The sequence below is a fragment of the Furipterus horrens genome, unplaced genomic scaffold (genome assembly GCF_987537825.1).
Source record: "Furipterus horrens unplaced genomic scaffold, mFurHor1.1.pri manual_scaffold_4, whole genome shotgun sequence".
Lineage (NCBI taxonomy): Eukaryota > Metazoa > Chordata > Mammalia > Chiroptera > Furipteridae > Furipterus > Furipterus horrens.
The window spans coordinates 32,196,965-32,224,002 of record NW_028327174.1 but is presented as its reverse complement, the minus strand read 5'-3'; the positions used below and the strand labels follow the sequence as shown (position 1 = coordinate 32,224,002).

Genomic DNA, 27,038 nt, shown 5'->3' with positions numbered 1-27,038 from the left:
GGAAACAAAGGTAAACAGAAAACTGACAGGATGAAACAGACCATGATTGAAATCCTGGTGACGCAGCTTACCAGGCAGCAGATGAGGGACCTGACCAATGAGCAAATAAGAAATCATTCTGAAGCTCAGTTTAGAGCTATAGTCATAAGGTGACTTACAGAATTAACAAAAGATTTGGAACAGGATGGGGAAGGAATGAAAGCTAGTCACACTGAAATGAACGAAAACACATATGAGACAAGTGGTGAGGAAATGAAAACCAGAGATCAAATCAACAAATCAGATCATAGGGAGGGAACAAACAGTCAACCAGTGCAGAAAGAGAAAAAAAAAGGGAGGAACATGAGGAGAGGCTCAGAAACCTCTGGGACAGCTATAAGTGAACGAGCATTTGAGTTATAGGATTGCCAGAGGGCAAAGAAAAGAACTAGAATTAGAAAAATTATGTGAAAAAATAATGAAGCAGAACTTCCCTAACTTGGGGAAGGAAATAGACCTACAGGTCCAGGAAGCACAGAGAGTTCCAGAAAAAGTGAACCGAGGGAGAACCACTCCAAGACACATTATAATCAAATTGTCAAAAATTAAAGATAAAGAGAGAATCTTAAAAGCAGCAAGAGAGAAGAAAAGAATTATGTACAAAGGGGTCCCAATTAGACTATCAGCTGATTTCTCAAAGGAGACCCTGCAGGCAAGAAGGGACTGGCAAGAAATATTCAAAGTAATGAAAATCGAAAACTGACAGCTGCAAATACTCTATCCAGTGGAACTGTCATTCAGAATAGAAGGACAGAGAAAGTGCTTCCAGGACAAAGTAAAACTGAAGAAGTTCATCAGATCCAAACCACTATTATATAAGATGTTAAAGGGACTTGTTTAGAAGAAGGAGGATCAAAACTATGAACATTAAAATGAAAACTGTATCACAACAACTAACAACAGAAGCTAGGGAATCAAAACAAAGGCAAACTAAGTCAGCAATGATAGTGGAAAAAGGATTATAAGTATGGGGAACATACTGAGGGGAGGTCAGCAGGGAGGGGGAAGGGGGAAAGGGAGGGAGATGCTACAGGGATTAAGAAGCATAGTAGGAGGGAGTGGAGTAGACAGGAAGAGGCTGAGGAGAACTATATGCACAACCAATGGACATGGACTAAAAGAGGGGCACAAGTGGAGGGAGGGGGGTCACTGGGTGGAGGGGAGCAGAGGGAAAAGAAATTGGGACAATTGTAACAGTATAATCAATAAAACATATAAAAAAAGAAAAAATTACTAATAAAACTGCTACAGATATTCATGTATAAGTCTTTGAATTGACATAGGTTTTTTTTTTTATTTTTATTTTTATCTTGCTTAAATATGTGGGAGAGAGCTAAGCTGCCCATTAAATTCTGTCAGTGAGACCCTACCACATTAATTGGAGGATATATGCATGGACATGGCTTGCCAATGATACACTTCACTGTAGGTTTGTTGGTCCAGACCTCTGACTTGAGAGACTCTCTATTGGTGTTCTCTCACCCTGAGGGCTTCCAGTTGGAAAAAGAAACTTTAATATCTTTCTTAAGAAATGAGTGTTCCTAGTTGACAGTAAATAAAGTCAAGAAGAGAAATTTAGAATTTGACTAATTTTTCCTGTTTTTAATTTGTTTTATTAAATTCTTTCCTTTGTGGTAATTGATTTCCACATATCCAGGATCTGTCTGGTTTCATTTATCCAGAGATTAAACTGCTGTTGGAGTAAGGGGTAGTGGTCACCTGGATGCATTGACTTCTCAGCAATGTCCCTAAAGGGGTGTTCACGCAGACCGGAAGATGCTTGGCACGGCACCCTGCCCTCCATTAGTTCTGACCACATCAGAAGCTGGGATTAAGCAAACCTCTGGGAAAGCAACAAATTGTCCACACTAGATTTTCGAATATGAGCTAAACAGAGAGAACAGGAATATAATAAATCCTTTAGAACAATCCCATATTTTCTCCCTCCGAAGCCACCAAGCTTTGATTCTGTTGTTGTTATTGCTTCTTTTTTCCCCTGAGCACCATCCAGAAAGTACAAGAAGATGCTGTGAATGTTCCATGTAATGGAAGCTGTAGGACTAATTGTTCTTCCCCTACGTAATATTTCTGTCCAACTTGGTTCAGAAGATCATTAGCTCTTTGAAATTTTGTTTATTTTTGTTTTGTTTTATATTTAGGAACACTTTATAAATAATATTATTTTCTATTGTTTATATTTGAGCTTTTTCCAATTTGGTCTAATGCAAGTAACTTCCAACCTAAATAGCTATGTGATAAAATTCAGTGACTCCAAAGAGTTATTTCTTTTGGTTATGAATGCTATGGTTGGATCTAATTATGAAGGCGACTTTTAAGTGATAATGTGTATAGTAAAAACAAAAAGCAAAAAACCCTTGATAAGACTTGATTATTTAAATAAATCTTATACTAATTTAAGAGAGATCTCCTGTGATTATGTTGTAGCCCTGACCAGAGAAAAATAACATTTAATTAAGGTTGAAATTATGGGGGAGGAACAAACTTTTTTGGTCTAATTATTTCTTGCTGGTCTAATAAATAAGCTTGAGATAGATTAGCAAGAGAAAATAACCAAGATTAATACATACATATGTATAGGAATCCTGCATACATGAGAGAGTCAGAGACCCACATGCAGAAGTTCAGAGATAGAAAGGGGAAATCTAGGTATATAAGACATCCTGAGCCAAGCGTGAGGTAGGTATTTGGGATATTAAAGATTCCTTATAGGATGATAAGAAGAGCAAGTGCTTAGGAAATAGAAGTTGCCCTGCACTGTAGATAAGTCAAAGGAGGTTATCTCTGATGATAGTCACTTATGGGCAAGGCTCCTAATTTAAGTTTTTCTAGGTAGTCAAGAGAGGGGCAGAAGTTTCTCTTGAGCACACAGATATAGTTGCCTTTAGCTCAAAACAATCCACATACAGCAGAAGCACATCTTGGGGTGGCTTGTTCTGAACCCCTAAATATCTAGCTGTTTTACATCCACTGGAAAAATTTAATAACTTAGGCCAAAAATTTCTATAAAGATTAGAAGTTTCCTTTTAAATGTAAATTGATTGGTTGACAAAATTGCCAAGTTCACTGAAGTATTTGCCTATATCCACTTATGTTCCCTCTGTGCCTACTGCCCCCAAATAGTCAGCTAACCAGTGAAGCAACTAAACACATAGTGCAACAAGGAAAGTGTATTTTTATTTTAATGGGGTCAAGCCTGGAATTACAGGTGAGCTGTTAGTAAGATCTGGCTCCTTCCATGGGCTTCTAGGGGGATTGGGTCAAGAGGGAAAAGATCGTTAATCGTGGTGACTAAGGGAGCTAGGATTGTGGTTAATTTAGGGTCATGGTCTCTATTGTTTGGCTGGTGCTAGGGTGATCATTGTACCTGGTCTTGGTGTAGGCCATGATGTCACTGTGTTTGGTTTTGCAAAGGTGTGGTTAGTGGGGTCATTCCTCTTTTCTGGGTCTAAAGCTCAAACACAACTGAGGCCTAGATGTTACCTCTAGGCTGAAACTTTGTTTCTGTGGTCAACATAATCTTTGTTCCTAAGATTATATGATGTTGACTAGGACCTCATTGTCCTGACAGTTTAATGATTAAAGGGGTGGTTGTGCCAAGAAGAGGAAGGTGAATGAGTCAAGGTGCTCCTAGACTGGACAAGGCCAGTTTGAATGAATAGAAAAGAAGGAAAAAAGATCAGATTATATAAAGGAAGTTTCTGCATGGTTACAATAGCTTTATTTTTTAATTGTTTATTTTTTGCTGTTGTCGCTCTAAATTTTAACTTTTTAATATAGATACTTTGCTCCTAGTTTTATGTTTAGAAAGGCCTTTTGCTTCATCACAGCCTATAAATAGTCATAAAAATTTCTTATAGAATATACTGAAATTTTATTTTTTTTCTTATAATAATCAAATATCTCAAAGACATTTGTGACTTAATACAAGACTCGAAGAGCTTTGAGAGTGAGGATGGGGGATCATATACACAAATTATAACTGGCAGTCTAAAGACATGCTATAGTGAAGCAAGACCAGCCATTCATATAGTCATATTTGATTGGGTGAGATCTACTCAATCCATATTACTACATATTGCCTAGAGGCATGTATGTACTACACATTCAAAACATAGTTTAATTCAAAACTAGTAATTGCAGGTATAAAATAAGGTAAAATCATAGTGCTGGGCCACAGGGAAACAAATAATGTTGAGACATATGCATGTGAAACAATAAAGGTGCCTGATCAACTATAATACATGCTAATGATGAAGTACAGACAATTATTGTAAAGGAGTTAGAAAAGCTCATGAAATGGACTAAGGCTACTGCTTGGTCCCAACACCTGAAGCACCGCTTTGTACCCTGTAGGTACCAAATAAATTGTACTTGGGGAAGTAGATCAACTTTGGCTAATTTATTTACCATTGACAATAAAGTTTTAAGTGATTTTTCTTTACAGTTTTTTTCACTGTCAACAATAAATTTCTTTCCCATTCAAATTACCAAAAGAACAAACACTTTTCTATATCTCAAAACACTCTTCATCTTTCAAAATGATACAGTCTTAATAGATGAGCTATGAATAATGCATTTTTTTTCCTGTAGTTTGAAATAAGTCTGAACTTGGGATCAGTCATGTTACTGAGTTTCCCACAAGGAGTGAAGAAAATGTTGTGCCTTATATATGGGATGTACATTGCCAATTCACATAACATACAAATGAACCTACTATTAATGGCACAATGACATGTGGAGGGTTTGCTAGCTCATCTTGTTTCAAAATGAAGTGCATCAGAAAATGTGGTGTTTTTTTCCATCATGAAGTACAGCCTTGATCATATTTTTGCAAATTCATGGTGTATACATTGTCTAATGATGTAGGAGGTTGGGTCACACAACAGATCAAATTTCAGTCAAATGGAAATTTCTTTGGCACGTACAACAAGGTATTTATTACTGCTAGGAAGATGGCTATGCATGCAACTTTTGTTGAAGCAAGGATAAAAGACAGTCAGTCATTGTTCTACCAATATTTTCTTTTGTGGATCATAGTTTACAAAGTCACATAGTTGGAAGTTATGGTATATATATATGATTATATTCAATGAACTTATTCATCCTTATAATACTACCCTTAAAGTCCCATCATGTAGGCAACAATTTATTCTGGCCCAGCTGAAAGGAAAGAGTTAGTGGACAACTAACAGAGGCTTAATTCATTCTCTCTATATTGGTAAGGCCAATGATATTTTAAACAAAAAAATATGTTAGTAAATTACATCTATTAGCTCTTCGGCTAATCAAGAATCATTTTGCCATTGTGTGATGAACTTGAAGACAGGCACATTTCCACAAACTCATAAGTATGATCTGATAAATAATGAAAGTTAAATGTTACCTAGTTATGTAAACCAGTGGTTGATGAATCATAATTAATGACCTTTTGTAAAGAACTTGAGAAAAATAAAGTCTTTGAGCTATAGCCAACATACATCACATTTTTTCTTTAAGTTGTGTTAATCAAAGCCCTTTGTGTAACATAGATAATTTGTAAGATAATTTGTAAAAACCTTAGATGATTAGATAAATTCAAAAGGATTTCTCTTCATATTTTAACACATGGCCATCCTAAATGATAATATCAGTAAGGGAGCTGCTTTAAAAATTGTTCAGCTAATGAGATAATATTTCAACCACTTGGGAAACAGATGTCAATTCTATGTAGTCCCAAGTAAAAGGCAAAATTGACAAGTAATCTACCAATTTAAGATGCAGAGAATTGTTTCAATAAATCAAGTGTATTTTTAAAAATTTGCATTTAATTTTTTTCTAGTGTTAAGCAATGGTTTTATGCCTGTCTTACTCACATTATTTTGGGGTGCAGATCAGACTTTATCAGCTTCGCTTTCTCCGTCAGACGCAATAGCATTAACTGGACTTCATGCAGGAATTCTTTGTGGTTCTGCTCATTCAAACAAACAAACAAACAAACAAAAAAATGCCTCTAATGGAAGGCTACAGGACCCGCTCTTTTCTTTTACTTGGCTTGAGTCAATCACTCCTTTGGGTTAATATAGACAAAATGGGTGGCTACCTCTAGGCGTTCGCATTAGAATGCACATTTGTCTACTTGTAAAAAGATAGAAAATGAGGTGTGTGTGTGTGTGTGTGTGTGTGTGTGTGTGTGTGTGTGTGTGTGTGTGTGTGTTGGGGTTTAGGAGGGCAGAGCAGAGCTGGAAAGACACTGCAAGAGTAGAAGTGAGACAACTTCTGTTGTGGGAGTCAGGCAGATGATGGCTTGCTCCCACAAATATCTAGTATGTGACTTTAAGCTAATCTCTTAATGATTTTGTTTTCAGTTTTCCCATCTGTAAAATAATGGAATCCTCAAATCCATCCCTGTCTTTTTACACACAAAGAAAACATTGGGTTAGAAACAGGAGAGGAAAAAGTGAGAGAAGGACCAAGAGAAGAAGCAATCATCAGGCATTTAATGTCACTCATTACCAATTGTCCCTCTTAAGATTTTGACCATGACTTCTATGTGCCCATGGTGGAAATGCAGAACTCCTTAAAAGAGCCAGCTTATTTCATGCTAGAACTGTGCCCTTTTACTCTCCTGTTCGGAATGCTGTCTCCCCTCACTTTATCTGTCTACACTCTACCTTTGAAGTTCAACGTGAGTGCTGCCTAATTAATGAAATCTTCTCTGATTCCCAAAGTCAAAAGTGATCTTTTTCCCCTTAATAATTGTAACTTATTTTTTGAGCACCTTCTATCCAGGCATGATGCTAAAATCACTGCACATATTAACTCACTTGATTCTCACAATAAACCTCTCAGGTGGATATTCTTATTGAGCAAATTTTGTTGATAAAATAACTGAGGCCAGATAATTTTTCCAATGCCATATAGCTAAAACGTTGTGCATCAGGATTAGAATCAAGACAGTATGGCTCTAACACCTACACTCTGATCCCTTAGTCTATGCTTAGGCATAACATAACTCTGATTTATAGTTACTGCTCTAGATAGCTAATTTATTAGGTAATAGGCCTCTTACAGAAGGAAATCACGTCTTCTAAAGCTGCCTGTCCCCCAAGCATCTAGAAGACTTTTCTGCATATCTTAGGTATATAATAAATGTTTGTTAAACAAATTTGATATATAAAAGAAGGATGGGGAGAAGTGTAGGGTAAAATAGAGGAGAAATGATTATTTTCCTTTAATAAATAGAAGTGCCAACACTGAGACAATGAGATGTCAAATTGGACTAGGAGGGTGGCAAAGGAGATGAAGAAACTGAATTGATGCAAGGATGGCTGAGGAGGGAGAACAGGCAGGATGAAATAAACAAGAGCACTCATATAGCTTTTCAATGATCCCCCAGGTGTCAGATCTCTAAACTAAGGAATGTGCTTGGTATTTTTATCCACCTCATTTACATTGGTCTGAGTGCCATGAAGACAAAATAAGATGTGGAGACAGCACCCTAGTCTCAAATACAAGAGATGAGGCATAGCACTTTTTAAAGATTTCATCACATTTTCTGGTTTCCAGCTTTGTCAGAGGGAGAATAAGATCACCCAAGATTTAGATGTAGATAATATGGGAACAGAAATTAGTTTGTATCATAACTCAACTAGGCATGCTTTTATTAGCCCCCAAGTAAATATAATTTTCTCCTGAACAGAAGAAATGTGATGAACACTTTTTTCTTGGACATATTTCTGTTTATTACAATATGACATATTCATATTGGTTGGACTTTAATATACTTAAGAAAGAAAAAAGCTAATAATGCTTCTTTATATGTTATTCAAGCATGTAATTTTTATATAATTTCCATATTTTTCTATTGTTAACATCATAATTAAGAAATGTTGTGAAAGCTTATTTAAGTTCTTCATCCTGAATGCCAAGAGACTGTGTGATTCACACTGACCTGTGGGCATATTTTGAACTTAGAATATTTGCTTAGCGATGCATGATTTTAAAGTTATATTTGCTTATTCAATTAATTAATTTCTAGAAAGGATTTAAATTTCATTTGTTCAATAGGCACTTATTACTTATTCATTAACAAGACAGCATGTTTCTAGGTGCTTTAGAGCTTTTTTATGGTATACATATAAAATGATTTTTTGTATTTAATAGAAACCTAATATCCAGACTGTACAGCATATAACTAACACACAGCTAAAAAACAGAACTATAAATGGGAAAATACTTGTTTAAATGTCATTGAGGTTTTTGAGGTTGTTATGTTGCATTATTGTACCAAAACCTGATAAATCCAGAAATTGGTACTGGATATGGGGTTCTTTAACATATGAAATATATACGTCACTGATATTGGAATCATGTGGCAAAAAGCTATAATATGAACTGGAAAAATGGTGACCCATGTTATGTGGTGGTAGAGTATTTGGTCAGTTTTTTTGCAATAACTTAAAAAAAAAACACCCACTGAAATGTGGTATTGGTATGGCCTTGGGGCAGAATGTTGATATCATGAGCTTGTTGTTGCTAACTGCAATTGATAAGGACCTACAAAGAAAGAGATGTGCCCAGAAAACAGCTTATTTCCAAGCAGCATTGAAAGGCATTATAGAGAGTCCAGAAACCCGTGACTGCAAAATAAAATTGTTTCTCACCACATTAAGGATGTCAAAGACACACGCTTAGGGTGAAAACCATATCTAAGAACTGTTCTTTAGGGACAACAGCAACCCAAAGATAGGATCTTTGTAAAGACTTCTGAAAGGATGAAAATCATGCCCAGTAGAGTCTTTCATTTAGACAAAATGGCTGTTAAGATCATAGTCCCACAGAAGTTTGATATACTGAAATATCTAAAAAGTTTGAAGTGGGGGTGTAACACTATCTGACCTGATTTTAGGGAGATATTCTAAAGCCTTCATTTCTCATGTTTCTATTGTTAGATGGGGCTCCAATATGAAGTTCTTGCTTGTCTCTTACGAGGTTGCAATCAAGTAACAATGGGGACCCACTCAGTACCTGTAAGGCCTACTCAACTTCCTGTTTCAGGGATAGGAAGTATGCATTCTACAAGACAGTCACTGGGTGTGATGGCAATTGAGACCATTTCTGCCTCCACTCCTTGCTTCACAGACCTTTTTTTTTTTTTTTTTTTCTTATTTATTGTGACAGAGAGCTACATAATGGTCATTAAAGCATATTGTGTTCTGGAGATTTGTGCCTCATTTTTGCAAGGTGTCATCTCCAAATTGACTCATTAACTGTGCCTTCAAAAGGTCATTTCATTGTTCCATCAGATTGATCGCTTCTGGATAGTCAATATTTGATAGGACCAGTGGATCCCATGATGTTGTGCCCATTATTGAAACTTTTTTTTTTTAATCATAAAGTAGGTCCTTTGGTTCAATACAATGTTTTGCAGGATCCTCTGTTGGTAGAGCTAATATTCCAGAAACACTTAAATTATGGCTTAAACTGAAGCTCTGTGAGTAGAAAAGGAATTTCCTCAGATAGAATATGTACCAGTTCCAGTATAGATGAATCAATGTTTTTTTCAGGGTGGAAGGGTTTGAATGCAATTCATTTTCTACCACGAGGCTGATTGGTTTTCTCAAGTGTACCATAATAAGGGCTTAGAGTCTGTTTCTGTTTCTGGCAAATTGGATATTCATCAGTGATTGATACTAACTATCAGAAACTTGGGGGAACAATGCATTTGAAAACTTTTTTGCTTAGCCTGGGTAAATTTCATACTCTTGTGCATCAACTATTCAAACTTTGACTTTGCTTTTTTAGAGATTATGCTACCATTTCACTTAGTTACACTTTTATCCTGAGATCAACCAACTACATATCTAGTTGTTCTGTGCCCTCATCACCTCAAAAACTACTCCTCATCTGCTATATTCCACCAGGAAATGCACCTGAATTTTTTTCCTTTAACAATAATGTATAACTTTTTAACCTTATCCACTCATTAACTTTTCATTCGTATTAAATTACTCATAACATGACACTCCCAGTGGTGTCAGTCTGTCACTTCCTTCATTTGTTCCTCACTTGTATATTCAAAGTCAGCTTCATGATTTGTAATTTCAATTCTGTACTTATTGGCTTCTTAGATTCCTTTACTCCCTTAACTCACAGCTAAATCAAAATGTCCAATTCCAAATTCTAGGTAAACACAAATACCTGTTTATCCCCCTTCTTATTTTATTGAATGTTTTGCCATAAATCATATCAAGATATCAATGACCTTCTGTATAAATTCATATTACCCAATTTGACTCAGCCTAGTAATCAATCTTATTCACAAATCTTTTTACACAATTCCATTTAACTTTTTGTTTTAATCTCCCTTGTGACAATTTTAAACTTTTTTCATTCTACTGGGGTCTTCAGCATGTCTCTGAAAACATGTTTTCTGCTGACAAATATGCCTTTCCCAGTGATAATGTGCTAGTCATTCTATACATAGTCTCTTAATTTCTTCTTACCCTCCAATTTCTTCAGATTTCTATCAACTTTGTTCTGTTTAACATAACCCACATCCTTCTTCTCACAAAGAATACCCACATACACACATGAGCATATGAAGACTCGTAATCTCACGAATAAGTGAGAAAGTGTTAAACAGTAAAACCATCAATTGCTATCTCTGGGGAGGGTGTTTAACGATGGTAGGGAGAACTGTAACATTACATTTTTGCTAAGAGAAAGAAGAATGTGTGCCCTATATCCAATCTAGAAGGTATCCTTCTAGCAAAAAGCAAATAAGAAAGTACAAAGAATTACAAAACAAAACAAATGCAATATATATAAAAACAAAAACAAAATAATGGCAATGATAACAAAAAATAAGTACAATAAAGACTTTTCTATTGCTTCAGCTTAGTAGCAAACACAGAGGCAATCAACTAGAAGACATAATGCTTAGAATAGATAAACTTGAGCGTGTAACAAGGCAACTGCAAATAGAGACACTCATTTCAACATCCCTAGTTAATCATTAGAAAGGTGGCAAGCTGTGTAATATAAAACTGAAAGTAGCAAATGAACAAACAAGAAAAACAAACAAAGTCTCACAGACACAGACAGCAGTGTGGTAGTTATGTAACTGAGCACAGGTCTGGCTCTCTACTGCAACCAAAGCCAAACTTGTCAGACAGGTGCTGGTGAGTATATTCAAGTGCCAGACAACTGAGAAGATGGGGGATTCTTGTCTCAAAGCCCTTCTTAACATCTCAGTGCAGACAGAGATTTTTTATCAGAGGGGGAGGAAAAGCAGGATGAAGAAATCAAGGAGAGGGTCTTGAGAAGTTCTCTACGTGCAGACAAGCACAGTCCATTCTGATAAGGACCTTGAAACTGGTCAAGCGAAGGTCTGGTGTGTTTCATCATCCTGGTTTTATGTCATTCAGGTTCAGCAAATCTCCCAGAGGTGGGATGACTGAAGGTCACAGTCTGTATCTTTTGAATTTAGTTCCCAGGATTCTTATACAAACATGCTGTTGATCTATAAGCTACATATTATTAGTCAGAGTTGACATTTACAGAATCAATGTCAAAAGAATGTTGGGGTGCATTATAATTTGCCACTGTTATAATTATAAAAGGGAAAGGGGATTGGGAGAATAGTAAAGGTTAGCGGGAGCAAATATATGATGATAGAAGATGTTTAAACTTTGGGTAGTGGGCACACAGTACAATATACAGATCATATATCAGAGATGTACATCTGAAACCTATATAATCTTATTTGTCAATGTTACCTCCAATATATTTAATAAAAAGTTTAGTTTTACTTTAAATTAGCTAACTAAGAAAGGGCATGAATTTATTGAAAAATACATCCAAAGATAACATGACATAGTATTAAGAGTTAAATACATTGGAGAAAAACAAAACCTTTTTGATATAAAAACCCAGGATAAGAAATGATCTGAAGTTGATAAAAGAGAGGAAAAAATATTTTCTTAGAGGAAAAAATTATGATTATTTCAGTACCTATCAGTGTTGGTCATAGTAGGAGATGATATTAGATTAAAATTGAAGGTGTCAGTATAAACCCATGTTCAATGTCTACACATTTACCTATACCTATATTCGTCGTCGTCGGCAGCCGTCCGTCTCGAGAGACGATGGTGTAGCTTCTTAAGAGTCCATCTGCACCGCCGAGAATGGCTGTGCAGTCCGACTCGGGAGTGACACGGTATCTGTCTCCTCCCGTGTTGAATCGACATCTTGCGATGACGCTGAAGCTACAGAGCCTGGGCAGGGTGATATGGAGGGTCTGCTGTTGCCCATGCAGCAGACCCCCCCCTCTCTTCGCAGCTGAAGGGTCCAAGGGAAAGACGGAGTCAATACAGCTTGGCTTCAGGTGCGCCGCAGGAGTTGCCGGTGTTGACTACAACGTCAAACCGCCTTAGGGACTCCGGCTCCGGATTTTCTGTCGGGGTTTACTCCCTTAGCCCTTCCCCTGAAGAGGTATGCCGCAAGGCAGCGGAGGTTTTTTGGAGTCAGAGTTTTCCTTCTCTGCTATACCTATATTATTTATCTATATTTTCAAATATAGACATATATTTCTTATATTTCCTGTGTATACATATATCTCTATCTCTATCGTGGTTTCTAATTATTAGTTACCACTAAAGAATCTAAGGTTTTCTTGAAAAAGGATTACTTTGAGAATTATTTCAGGGAAAGTGAAAAATAAGCTTAGAACATATTCAAGATCCAGAAATTAAGGAAGTGCCAAAACAATGATAGGAACATATCAAAAGAATTCAGGAACTAGTTTTAAGGGGATTCTACTAGAACATATTAGAATAATATAGAAACCAGCTTGAAGGGACTTCTATTAGAAAATTTGAGCACAAATATAAATAATGAAGGCAATAGGTTAAAACCCATTGAATAAGTTAAAAAACTCATTTGCCCATACTGAAATAAATGACTAAATAAATATTTAAAGAGAAATGGAAGTTCTTGTAGTAGTAATACCAACCAATAAATATAACATGAATAATGGGATCAGAATATCATCAATGGATCTACAACTAATGAGTATTAAATCAGATGAGAAACAAGATATTTATATAGTTTCAAAGTATCTCCATAGAAATTACTTATTGGTTACAAAGGGCAAAATAATAACTATACTGAAAAAAACTGGCAGATACACTTTAACCATTGATTGAAGCTAACATTGTGTGTGTGTGTGTGTGTGTGTGTGTGTGTGTGTGTGTGCGTGTGTGCACTAGGGGACCAGGCTAACAGGTGCAGAGTGATAACTCTTTAGACTGGCCAGGTGATGAACCTGGCACCCGGCATGCCCGGCAGGCAGCAGGTGCGAGGGTCACAGGGTCCAGGCTGTCTGGCCTGGGATGGTCACGTGGAGTTGACAGGCTTGCTGGACTTAGCTATGGGCTGTGTGCGCCCTCTTGCCTCTTTCTGGGCAGGCAGAGGAGGGCAAGGTGTAGAAAGCAGGAAGCTGCTGTCATTTTACACCATGGTGGCCAGACCAAGAAGAGGAGGAGCCTCTGCCCCCTACCCCCAACCCCAGGAACAGGGATGGAGGGCAGAGGGGTTAATAGGCTTTCTTCCTGTCATCAGTTGATTTTTAATGACCAGGGTAAGGTTGTTTGCCTTCCCACCTTGAATGTTTGCCCTGTGCTTTCCAGATGCCCAGTTTTCTCCTAATGAAGAAGGAGGAGTGGAGACTAAAATATTGGAACACACTGACATCATATGTTGCAGAACATCATGGACAGAGGAGGACATAATATCACTTCAGTGGTATTCCTGTCCGAAGTGTGTAACCAAAACCTAATTATGAAGAGACATCAGATAAACTCACACTGAGGGACATTTTACAAAACAACTAATCTTTAAATTCTTAAAAAACTTAAGGTCAAGAAATATAAACAAACAAGTAAAAACAACAAAAAATAAAAAGGGAAAGAAAAGAAAAAGAAAAAACTGAGTGACTCTTCCTGATCAAAATAAAGAGCTATAATAACTAAATTCAATGTATGGTGCTGGATTGGAACTTGGGCCAGTTAAATAAAAAAGTTATAAGACATTATTATGACAATTGTTACAATTTCAATACAGACTATGGATTAGATAATTATATTGAACTAATGTTAAATTCTCAGACTTTGATGATTGTATTCTGCTTATACAGTAAAATATTTTCTTTTGAGGAAATGCACACAGAGATAATTAGTATTATTTAAAGGACTATGGTATCTCCAACTTACACAGGTCAGACACCATATCCACAAGGTTTGCATCTGAGGGTTTGACCAACTGGATATTTGAAAATTTTTTGAAAAGTTACATTGTTGCTGACATGTACTATGCAGTTATGTCTACAATGGTTGGGTCTGATCTGTACTGAACATGTCCAGACTTTTTTTTTCTTGTCCTCATTCCATAAACAGTACAGTATAACAACTATTAATATAACATTCATAGTAATCTAGAGATTATTTAAATTATACAGGACAATGTGCTTAGGTTATATGAAAATACTATGCCATTTTATACAAAGTACTTTAGAAAACTAAAATTTTGGTATTCTCAGTGGGGGTTCCTGGACCCAATCTGCCATGGATACCATGGGACCTCTGAATATATAAAAAGAGTGAGAGAAACATGCGCACACACAGAATGAGCAAATAATGCAAAATATAATCAATTGGTGAAACTAAATAAAGAGTACATAAAAATTTGAAAGAGTTAAAAATCAGCTGATTTGATGATAAAGTGTTACATCTTATTTGGTGTCCCATAGAGATCGCAGCATCTACATATGTGATGTTAAGGGCTGGCCAGTTATGCAACTAGTTAAATCTCCTGATTACTGAAAATAAAAAGAGCTTTAAGGATTGAAAGAATAATATAATTTAAATAGCTACCCTTCACTGAATGTTGATTGTGTGTTAGCATCAGATTACATATTTACCATATAGTATCTTATTTAACTCTACTCCAGCTGATTCAAGTTGTGTTAGTCATTTGTTTTTCTGGCCCCACATGCATTTTTTCTCATTCTCTGATCCTCTCTGTATCCCGAGGGACTGTCTCAGAAAAGTAAATTTTCTAGGCTCCCTTGCATCTGACTTCCTGTTAGGTTGACAAAGGGAGGTCTTGGTGTAAAAATGGGGTTGTAGAGAAGGGAAAGCCTGGGCTTTTCTCCCCCTCCACTTTGAAGCAGTGCCTCTGGCAGTCAGTAGCTGTACATCCTGCAGATCATCCCCTTTTCCTTTTTGACACAGTCTTCAGAGTGGGAGGGACTTCCTGCTGCCGTAAATCTCTAGGCTGTCCACCACCATCCCAGTATGTTCTTTTAATTCTTTGGATATCTTTGTAAGTAGGCTCCTAGAATATTAAATTCTTCTGTTGAACTACTTGTCATGGGTTCTGTTTTTCCTGTCTTTGTCTATTTTCTTGTCTGATGTAAAGATAGAGACTATCTTCATTGTCTGGATAGGTAAGTGACATGTATAAACCACACAGGACTAGTTTAAAAACAAGCTTTCAAACTAGTTGTGCCTCATTTCAAAACCCAATTACTTAAACTACTATGCTATATCTAAATGATATTTCAAAAGAATATCTAAATAGTTTTTATTAATCACCTCTTTCTATTACTTGGCTCAAATTGTCTTCATTATGGTACTAACTAGCTATTATTATCATTAAGTTCTATATTTCTCCCGGGGGACTTCTGGCCAAGATGGAGGCATAAATATACACACTGTGTCTCTTCACAGCTAAGAAAGAATTTACAACCACTTCAAAACTAAAAGAATGCAAAAACAGAAAATCCAGAAAGTTGAAACTACAGGGAAGTTCAACAAAGAAATAAAGAAGAAATAATCAACCATAAAGGTAGGAGGGGTGGAGCTGGGATGGAGAGAAAGAGGAGCAGAGCAGCAACTATGGGGCTGGTGCTGGGCAGCGGGAAGAAACTACTGGTCTCTCAAAGGAGGCAGCTTGCTTAGTGTTGGAGGAGGGAGAAGTGTCTGGAAAAGGGGTGAGTGCTGAGCAATTGGCATTGTTCCCTCTCAGACCCCCCCCCCCACAGCACCACAACATGGTGAAATGGGTCACCAGCACTGATGAATACCTAAGGCTTTGCCCCTGATAATGTAACAGGTGCGACAGCTCTACCTAAGACACAGAGGCAAACAAATCCAGGAGCCTGTCAAGATGAGGAGACAGAGAAGTATGGCCCCAAAGGGGGGTCAGATCAAGGTCCCAGTGAGAGAACTAAGAGACAAGGAGATAGCCAGCCTAACAGATGAGGAGATAGCCAACCTAACATATGCACAGTTTAAAGCACTGGTGATAAAGATGCTCATGACCTGACAGAAAAGATTAAACATGATGGAAGAAATGAAGGCTATACTAAGTGAAATGAAAGAAAATCCACTCAAAACTAGTGGTGAAGGAAGGGAAACCAAGGCTCAAATAAAAGAATTGAAACATAAGGAAGAAATAGTCAACCAGTACAAAAAGAGGAAAAAAGAATTGAAAAAAATGAGGAGAGGCTTAGAAACCTCTGGGACAACTTTAAACGTGCCAACATCTGAATCATAGGGATGCCAGAAGGAGAAGAGGAAAAGCAAGAAGTTGAAAAACTATGTGAAAAAATAAAGGAAAACTTCCCTAATTTGGGGAAGGAAATGAACATACGGGTCCAGGAAGCACAGAACCACAAACAAACTAGACCCAGGGAGGATCACACCAAGACACATCATAATTAACATGCCATAGGTTAAGGATAAAGAGAGAATCTTAAAAGCAGCAAGGGAGAAGAGGAGAATTACCTACAAAGGGGTACCTATAAGACTTTCAGCTGATTTCTCAAAAGAAACTCTGCAGGCAAGAAGGGATTGGCAGGAAATATTCAAAGTGATGAAAAGCGAGGACCTATAACCAAGATTACTCTATCCAGCAAAGCTATCATTCAGAATGGAAGGGCAGAGAAAGTGCTTCTCAGACGCAGTAGAGCTTAAGGAATTCATCATCACCAAGCCATTATTATATGAAATGTTAAAAGTACTTATTTAAGAAAAAGAAGATCAAAACTATTAACATTAAAATGACAACAGAATTACAACTCTCAACAGAAGCAAGGGAATGGAAACAAAGCAAAGTAAGCAGACAACCAGAGTGGTAACAGAATGAGAGGTATGGGAAGCATGCACAAGAGTGTCAGCTGGGAGGGTGAAGAGGGGAGAAGGAAAGAAGTGATACAGGAATTAAGAAGTATAGTACGATGGTGCAGAATAGACAGGAGGATGTAGATAAGAGCTTATATGCACGACCCATGGACATGGACTAAGGGGGGGTGGGACTGCTGGAGGGAGGGGAGTTCTGGATGGAGGGGAGCAAAGGAAAAAGAAATTGGGACAACTGTAATAGCATAATCAATAAAACATACAAAAAATAAATTGTGTATCTCTCTCAGTAGCTTGTGAGACTACTTGAGAGCAAGCACATGTGTTATTCATCTTTGTTTTTATGTATTTATTTTTTAAATTTTATGTGTTTTTCACATTACCTTTTAGTCCCCTTATACCCCACCCTCTTTCCAGTTATCACCACACTGTTGTCCACGTCCAGGAGTCCTTTTTCCTCTTGCTCAATCCCTCCACCCACTAACCTACCCCCCACCACTAGTTGTCACCCTGTTCTCTATGATTCTGTCCCCATTTTCCTTGTTAGTTCCAACTACTGTGCTTGGAATGGAATAGAGCCTTAATAAATATTTGTGGAATGAAAATAATAATGACTGCCATTTACAGAGTGACTATTTTATTCCAGCAGCCATGCAGTGTATGAAGTCTATTCAGAAGGTATCCAGCCATGTAATATGAAAAATAGAGATATTTATTGAAGAAGATACAAGATACAAGAAATATTGTACATAGGACAATGATGCCTCAGTCCCCTTCAAACTAGGCACCTTGGGATCTCACACAGTTCTCCCAATTGCCATCAGCATCCCCATCAAATTTTCTTGAATCTCACCAATGGTCTGAAATCTCCTTTCAAAGGGAATTTTAGTTTTGGGAAAAGCCAGAAGTCACAAAGTGCCCAATCTGGGCTGTACGGGGGGCTGAGTCACCTGGGTGATTTGATGTCTGTGTGAAACGTGATGGATGAGTGGGCGTGTTGTTGTGATAAAGCTGCAAATCACCATTTGCCCATAGCTGTGGCCTTCTGAATCATCCGAATAGTTTCTATGGTGGGACATTCAAGCTTAACACAAAGTTTGATGCAGATTTGTTGCTCTACTCGCTCAGTCATTTTGAATGCAATGGCCACACAGTACACATGCTCACTCAGTGGAGTCTACCACCCCCACTGATTAGTACAGTGAAGTTGTCATTGTTCATGTATGTGCAATCCAGTCCACTCTCCTTGGCTGCCAGGTTACATTGGTGTTGAGCAAACTGTTCTTGTTATATTAACAATGGCTGTACTTTTTCTGGAGAGGCCTCTTAATTCAAACTTTATACTGATCTTGCAAGATAAGCATAAATATTCAGGTACCATAGATTTTTTAAAAAGGCTCAATGAATTTAAACAACTCAAAACTAAAGTAGGACTAAACCCAAGCTGAGTGAACTTCAAGGTCTGACATTTTTTACTATTTCTAGCAGCCTTCTTATATCCATTAATGTGGACAAATACATAAATAATTGGGTTGGGGAAAAAAATCTAAACATTTTGGATTTTCAGTTATTTTGGGAACTTTATAAACAGATAAACTCCTTTCTCTATGAGAAAAAGAAGCAGTTCAGTATTTTCTTGCCATAATTAAATAAAGGAACAGGTTTTTGTACCCAAAACAATGTGTGTGCAGGCATAAGGAACAGAAAACTTGAGAGAAAATTTGAAGAAATAAAACAGTTTGATACTTTGAGTGCCAACGTCACTGTGAACGATGCTGACAAATTTTCCCAAAAGTGCTAGTGTCACTCCAAGCGACTTTTTTCTATGGCTATACATGTAATTAACAATGGAATATTCGTATTTTATGTTTTGTTTTCTTTTTTTGTACCTCCAAAAAAGGTTATATATTGATATAATTTTTTCTCATGTTGGTCCAGATTTTAAATTATGCATGAAAAAGGTTAGCCACTCCTGTAATTATCTGATCATTCTCTAGTAATACTTGGCATGGGATATAACACTGATTATGTTCACAACCAGTCCTAAAGACTTGGGAAGTTGAGTTTCAGCTTGACTTTTCCATGTTTTGGTCTATTAGCAGAGTCAGACAGTATGTAAATCTAAAGTGACAGGGTGGGTATATTTATTGCTGAATTGCTGATGACAGCTGTTGCTTGTGTTTCTGTGTGGTTCAGTCTTTGGTTCGCATGGAGAAACCACATGTATGGTTCTATGTCTCAGTTAAGATTCTTCTTTAGTTTTGCCTGTAGTGATGTGTTCCTGGTACCTCCTCTCAACATAGGAAGTAAAATAATATCTGTATTTGTTAGGCTTATTTGTGTAATCCAGTATCTTATTCTTTGATTTCTGATGAAAATGAACTAGTAGAATTAAAATAATTTAGTAGGCATTATACAAAGAGTCATTGTTGATTCTGCATGTGCTCCATTGGCACATGCTTGCTTGGTTTGGTATTGGCTGAATTATTTCAGCTGGATACTCCCAAGAGGATGTCCTTTTCTTGCAAAGCAAGGAGGCATTTGAAGTTTCTGGAAATAAACAATTTTCTTAAGATTGCTGCTATTATGACTCTCCCTTTTTTATTTTCCCAAGGAAAGGATGTTCTCCTAAGCCTTCTTCAGGTATGTACCACTAGTTTTGCCATGATAAAGTAAAGCCTTTATTTAGTTAATTCAAAATTATAATATAAAATTAAACATATGCATTTTCCAGGTGATTTATAGCAATAAAAAACTATGTCTATATACTTAACACCAATGAAAGAGTACAACCAAGGTGATTTTTTTGTTTTGTAAAAAACTATGCTCTCTTGTGATTGAGACATGTCAAGGCTGGCAACTAAGGGGTGTTAGAAACCTGTGTTGCTGTTCAATGGGTATAAAGTTCTAGTCACACAAGATGAAAAGTTCTAGAGGTCTGCTATTCCAAAATGAGCATGTAGTTAACAATTGTGTGATGTGCTTTGAGTACAATTTAAAAGAATAAAACAAAACAAAAACAAAACCCCCAAAACTGTGACCAGTAGACATGGGAGAAACGTAACCACATTTTTTGAGAATGCATACTGAAGAATTACTCATGCCCCTTCAAATGTTAAAAAGGAGTTAGAGAAATAAAATGCTTCTCCTCTTAATAAAGCTTAAGCAAGTCATTTTCATTAGCAGTGATGATGGATGAGGATTTTCTTAGACACTGTGGTCCCAGGATCAGAAGTCACCGTGTAAACAACCCTGTGCTAACAAAAGGGGATTGTTCACATGGCTGGCCCTTGCACTTTGTGAGGATATGAAGAAACAATGTGTGCTTTCCCTGACTTGGGGCCAAAATGTTCAAAGTGATTGTGACATTAACTATTGGATTTCATGAATTTTATTAAATAAACATAATAGGTTTATTCATTAATTTATTCATCAAAATTTAAAAAATATGTCTGAAAAGCTAACATGTTTTCACTGTATAAATTGGCAAATTAGAGAATGTTTAATGTTAATTGAATCCCACTTAATTCATTCCAAGTGCTTAGTTTGAAACACTACCTCTTATCCCAATCAACACATTGCTTTATAAGATATCTATCAAGAGGATAAACATTTTTTTCCCACCTGAGGACATTTTTTCATTGCTTTTAAAGAGAAGGTGAGGGAATGGGAAGAGAGAGAGAGAAAGAGAGAGAGAGAGAGAGATGTGAGAGAGAAGCAAGGATTGGTTTCCTCTTGTACGTGCCCAACCAGGGACTAAACCCACAACCTGGGTATGTTCTCTGACGGGGAACCAAACTCACAACCTTTCAGTGTACAGGATGATACTCCAACCAACTGAACCACACCAGTCAAGGCAAAGGTAAACATATTTGAAACAAATCTTTGAGGCATGGTAATAAAATGTGCTCAAGGTGGTTCCATAGTGTCATGAGGCATAGAAATAACTACGAAATTCTCCTGTGTGGTGATCACGTGTCACTAACTCCACCTCCTGTGTCCCCTGGTCAGATAGGAAAAAAATAGGCATTTAGAAGAGTCATGTGTTTAGCCACTAAAAAGAGGGAAGAGAACTTTGATATGGAAGAGGAAAGAGTTCTCTCCCTCTGTTATTGTTTGATTGGGTGACTATATTGGGCTTAGATATTGGCAAGGAGAGATAGAAGGAAAAATAAAAGGGAAGTGAGATTGGGTTCTAAAATCATGAGAAGGAAGATGCAAGGGCAGTTGAGAGGTTTACATATAATAAAAGGATAAATATTGCAGATGAGGACCAAAGAAGAGTAGTTTCCATTCATTTGAAAAATTATCCTGTTCTATTTTTTTCTTTCTTCAAAACTAGTATCTTGTATTTGAACTATAGTTAAGGTGGTTTGACATTTTATGTGGAGATTTTAAACTAAGTTCATCTGTATGGGCATTTAGAACTGTCAAGAGTGTTCCTAATAATTTTCATTCATGACCAATGAATTTTTTTTTACCTCTTACATACCAAAACATTTGTATTTGACCATACACTGTTCAGTTCTACCCCAGTGTATTTTATTTATAAGTTTTACCTTTCTCAATAAAAATATAGGTTCCTTAGGGTTTGGGTTTAAGTACTTTCCACAGAGCCTTACACTTCTTAACTGAGTTTATATTGTCTATAGGACACCTTGTCTGTCTTGTTCACTTCCGAAATCCTGTGCTTAGCACAATGACTGGCACACAGTCGAATTTCCAAATATATTTGTATTCATGAGAGAATGAGTAAAGTGGCTATTACCTGAATGTATGCAGGGGAGTGGAATTCAGCAATCTATAGAGGTAAAGCAGTAAGATTTTTAAAATGTAGTGCATTCAGGTTCACATGTTAAATGGATATTCTTCAGAAAATTTTAATAAATTAACTCTGGAGATACTGCTAATATATTATTCTCTCAACCTGAAGTAGATTTACTAGAATAATATTGTCCTAGTGAAACACTTTGGCTTTGGTACAAAATTTGTCCTATTTTCAAGACACAAAGTAGACAAAACTTTGAAAAGGGGTTAGTAAAATTTAATAGAGTTGAAGTAACCTTTTGGTTTTACATATAAAAATGTTTGACTATATAACTAATATATATACATACACAGATAGATACACATTTATCTGTATTTCTTATGTCAGATCTGCACTAATATGCTTGGTCTGTTGCTAAACCTCATATCTTAACTTGCAACTGTAAGATCCATTTCCAGATCATAGACTTATTTGTTATTTTTACTTAGGTTATTTCCATAATTAAAATTCCATGTCTCCCCAGGTTTCCGTGAATCAGCAGTGCCCCAGAAAGTGTTTCCCTTCTTGAAACTCCAGGGAAGTATTGGAACGCAAAGAACTTGAAGAGGGAGCCTAGCCAAACAGAGATTTTTGAACTTTGGTAGGCTTGCTGAAGCAGATTCTTAGCACAAACACGAATCAAAGTCTGAATGTTCTTAAAAGAAGCATTTTCATGTAAGTAAAAAAAAAAAAAAAAGTACACTTTGGTTCTATTTGTTTTGGCCAAAGAAATGAAGTCTTGTTTTAACCACATGGTCATTATTTTGCAAGAGGACCGTAACAAAAAATTCTATCTTTAATCTCACTGAAAAGTAACTAAAGTTATTTGATGTAACTTTTTCAGTGGAAAATTAACAACTAAATCTTCTCTAGATCTGCATCAAAAGCTTCTCAGGGATTTTTTGTAATACAATGGATTCTGATTATGTCATTCTAATTCAGTATTTTCTTCAAAAGGATGATTTTATCTGTAATTTAATATATTTTTGTCTTCTTAAAACAATAGAACTAAGAAATATCAAGATTTAAATCATAAATACTTTGGAACACTCAGAAGAACAACATGGGAGAAACTGAGAAAATTGAAGCCCATGAAATAAGATGTCTTCCCAAGTTAAAGGTATGCAATTTTTTGTGTGGATGTATGTATATATACTGTATTTTTTTTAAAGTTAGACCTTATAAAGTTGTCCCTATATTCATGAAGTAATCTGATATTAATGTCCTACTGATATGGTGGAAATTTCTTGCTTTAATGAAGTCTGTTTTGTAACTGAGAGTGTGTCTAACTAGTGTTATTGATTCAGACAATTGAATCAGAGATGGTTTCGAGGGACTTAAATGGAAGTCAAGGTCTTTAAAATTTTCAGATACACATCATATTACAGCAGGACTTATTTTCATGGTGGACCAATTAAATGCCCACCCTTCATGGGGCTCCTGGGCCAGAGGAGTGTGGGGATCTTTCCCAGAAAATGGTCCCTTAGGCAGAAATGCCTTATTAGCCTATATGCAGGGATGACTCCACAGCAATCTGGTGAAACAACTATTTACTTCAAGTTTTGACAACCTGCCAATCATTCTCTAAGAGAAAAATGACCATTTTTTTCCAGTCTGTTTCTGATATCTTAACTATTTGAAGGCAAAATGCATTTTTTTTTTTTTTTTGCATTTTGCCTTCAAATTGGAATTTATTTTAAACCAAGGGATCTGGATATATATATCTTGATTCTATAGCTAGCATCTATAAGTGGTTTCTAAACTAAGAAACTGCTACCATTTGCTCTCTATCAAAAGTTTATTTTCTCTTTATATTTGTATAGGGAAAATTTACGTATGTACATGGAAGTGGGGAATTGTGACACAGAGATAGAAAACTACTTCTGTGTGAAATTCCATGTTCATTATATTCTTAAAATTTTTTCTTAAATTATCTCTCAATCCTCATGTCCTTCTCCTCAAATTGAGTGGTTAAAAAATAAGTATTGAGTCCCAGGCTCCCTGGTTTCATATCTGAGTTCAACTGCTTATTTGCTACAACCTTAGACAAGTTGCTTAACTTCTTTGTGCTTCAGTTTTCTCATCTGAAAAGGATAGTAATATACTCTTATCCCTTAGAATTTTTCTTTTTGTGTTCTTGAAATAATGACTATAATATTGTAAAATTTCAATAAATATTAGCTACATATTATTAATAACATTTGTGGATTAAAGTCAAGTCAGGTGTTATTGATAAACAGTTTGTCTTTCATTTTTGATTACTTTGGAGTTTGGCAAGATTAGACATTGATCTGAATGTTATAGCAAAATATTGCAACATAAATTTATCAGGAAAAATTGAGAGGCAATTGCTTAATAATCAGATTTGTGTGTATGTATGTAACAACCTTGTATTTTTTAGACAGTGTGAATAACAAATTATAATCATTTAAAATGTGCTCTGCTTACACTGGCTTGATTATGTTAAACCTGAAAAAAATCAACATAGTAAATTTATTTATTTAATATATTTATCAAATTTATTGGAGTTACATTGGTTAATAAAATTATATAGGTTTCAGGTGTACAGTTCTATAATACATCATCTCTATATTGTATCATGTTTTATCATCCAAAGTCTAGTCTCCTTCTATCGTAATTTATACTCCCTTTACCCTCTTCTACCTGCCCCTACCCCCCTTTCCCTCTGGTAACCACCATATCGTTGTCTATGTCTATGAATTTTTCTTTTTGCTTAACCTCTTCACCTTTTTCACCCAGCCTCCCCAACTCCAATCACTTCTGACAGCTGTCAGTCTGTTCTCTGTATCTATGGGTCTTTTTCTATTTTTTTTTTTTTTTTTTTTTTGTTCATTAGATTCTACATATAAATGAAATTATATGGGATTTGTCTTTCTCTGGCTGGCCTTTTTTTTTTTTTTTTTTTTTTTTTTGCTTTGAACTTTAGAAATGTACTCATTAAGCAAAATTCTTTAGAAGGCACCTTGACCTGTGTGACTCAGTTGGTTGGGCATCATCCAGCAAAGCAAAAGGTTGTTGATTCCATTCCTGGTCAAGGCACATGCCTGGGTTGCAGGTTTGGTCCCAGGATGGGATGCATATGAGAGGCAAATGATCAATGTTTTTCTCTTACACAAATATTTCTCCCCCTCTTTTTCTCCCTCCCTTCCCCTCTCTCTGAAAATGAATAAATAAAATATTAAAAGTTCTTTAGAAAGTATCAAAGACTGAGCATTGTTGTTAAATACTGGTAGGACTAGCATTATTTTGCACTAAACATGGGTCAGAATAGCCACTAGTTGCTTTCACTCTGTAAATAAAATCCAATAGGTTAGGCCTCCTATCTAAGTGTTTTAGGAAAAGAACAATGGGAGCCAGATTCATTTAGTTTCTTTTCTTAAAACATTAAATAAATTACTCTACCAAATATGATCTATACTTTATTTGGTAGATATTGCTTTTAAATACAAAACCTGAATTATAAAACCATGTGAAACGTGTTAACTCTCAGTATGTGTTCTGCAAAAATCTATAGTGTGAAGAAAGACAGAGTTTCGGCAAGCAGTTTTACTACAAAAGGATAAGTAACTAGAGATGTAGCCATACTATCTTGTCAGCCACATAACAGTTTGACTAACATTGAGCTTAAAATTTAAATTTCCCAAGTCTTTTTCACATAAAGTCCTATTCATATTTCCCCAAACATTGGTACAGCTAACTGTTGGCTTAGCTGTATTTAATACTATTTCATTTCATCTTACAATCAGTTTACTTTCAGTTCTGACTAGTTCTTCAAGACATTTTTGAATACGTATTATGCCATTAATCCATTATCTTGGATTGGGTGCCTACTATTCATCAGGCACTTACTAGACACCAAAGATACAAAGGTAGATAACAGATGCAAAGGTAAATAATATATGGTTTTTATCTTTGAACTTCTAGCAGTATAATGGGGGAGGACACTATAGGCATTCAGACACATCAATGCACTGTGATAGGAAAAGACATATAGTAGGGTTGGAAGGCGAGTGATCAAGGCTACCTGGGGAGCAGAGAGACAAAGAAGGCTCCACAAAACAAGTGATGATACAGTTGAATTTTAAAAATTGAGTATATTTCTCAGAATCACAAGGAGAAGGAAAGCATTATTACAAATTGGAGGCTATCCTGTAAAAGGTGCTGGGATACAAAATGGCATGGTGAATTACAGGAAATATAAGTAGAACATGATGTCTAGGGACAAGCAGCAGGATATGATACTGAAATATACAAGGTCTGTCCAGAAGATAGCAGCCATGTAATATGCAAAATAGCAACATTTATTGAAGAAGATATAACACACAAGAAACATTGTACGTAGGACAACAATGTCTCAGTTCCCTTCAAAGTAGGCACCTTGGGACCTCACACAGTTCTCCCAGTCACCACCAGATGCCTTGTTGTATTTTCCTGAATCTCATGGATGCTCTGAAATCTCTTTCCTTTCAAACGTGATTTTAGTTTTGGGAAAAGCCAGAAGTCTCAGGGCACCAAAGCTGGGCTATAGTGGGTCTGAGTCACCTGGGCGATTTGATATTTCAACAAAAATCTCCTCATGAGACATGATGCATGAATGGATGTGTTGTTGTGATGAGACTGCCAGTCACCAGTTGCCTATAGTTGTGGCCTTCTCAATCATGCAAATAGTGTTCATAAAGGAATGTTCAAGCTTAACACAAAATGTAATGTAGATTCGTTGTTCTACTTGCTCAGTCATTTTGAATTCAATGGCCACACAGTACACATGCTCACTCAATGACATCTACCACCTTCACTGACTAGTACAGTGAAGTTGTCATTGTTCACACATGTGCATTCCAATCCACTCTCTTTGGCTGCCAGGTTACATCAATGTCATGCAAACCATTCTCATTATATTAACAATGGCTGGACTTTTTCCAGACAGACCTCATAGATGAGGCATTGTTGGCCACCTAAAACAGTAG

The 27,038-nt window shown here is 36.3% G+C and overlaps 1 protein-coding gene across 1 annotated transcript in view; it reads left to right on the top strand.

The window, feature by feature from the left end:
* The window catches only part of SLCO1A2 (solute carrier organic anion transporter family member 1A2), a 93,226-nt gene that overhangs the window by 29,231 nt on the left and 36,957 nt on the right, over positions 1-27,038 (top strand). The window contains exons 2-4 of the mRNA XM_090272896.1: positions 19,858-19,886; positions 22,535-22,725; positions 23,057-23,170. Of these exons, the coding sequence (XP_090129022.1) occupies positions 23,114-23,170 (57 nt within the window). The 5' untranslated portion in view covers positions 19,858-19,886; positions 22,535-22,725; positions 23,057-23,113. The remainder of the gene's footprint in view (positions 1-19,857; positions 19,887-22,534; positions 22,726-23,056; positions 23,171-27,038) is intronic.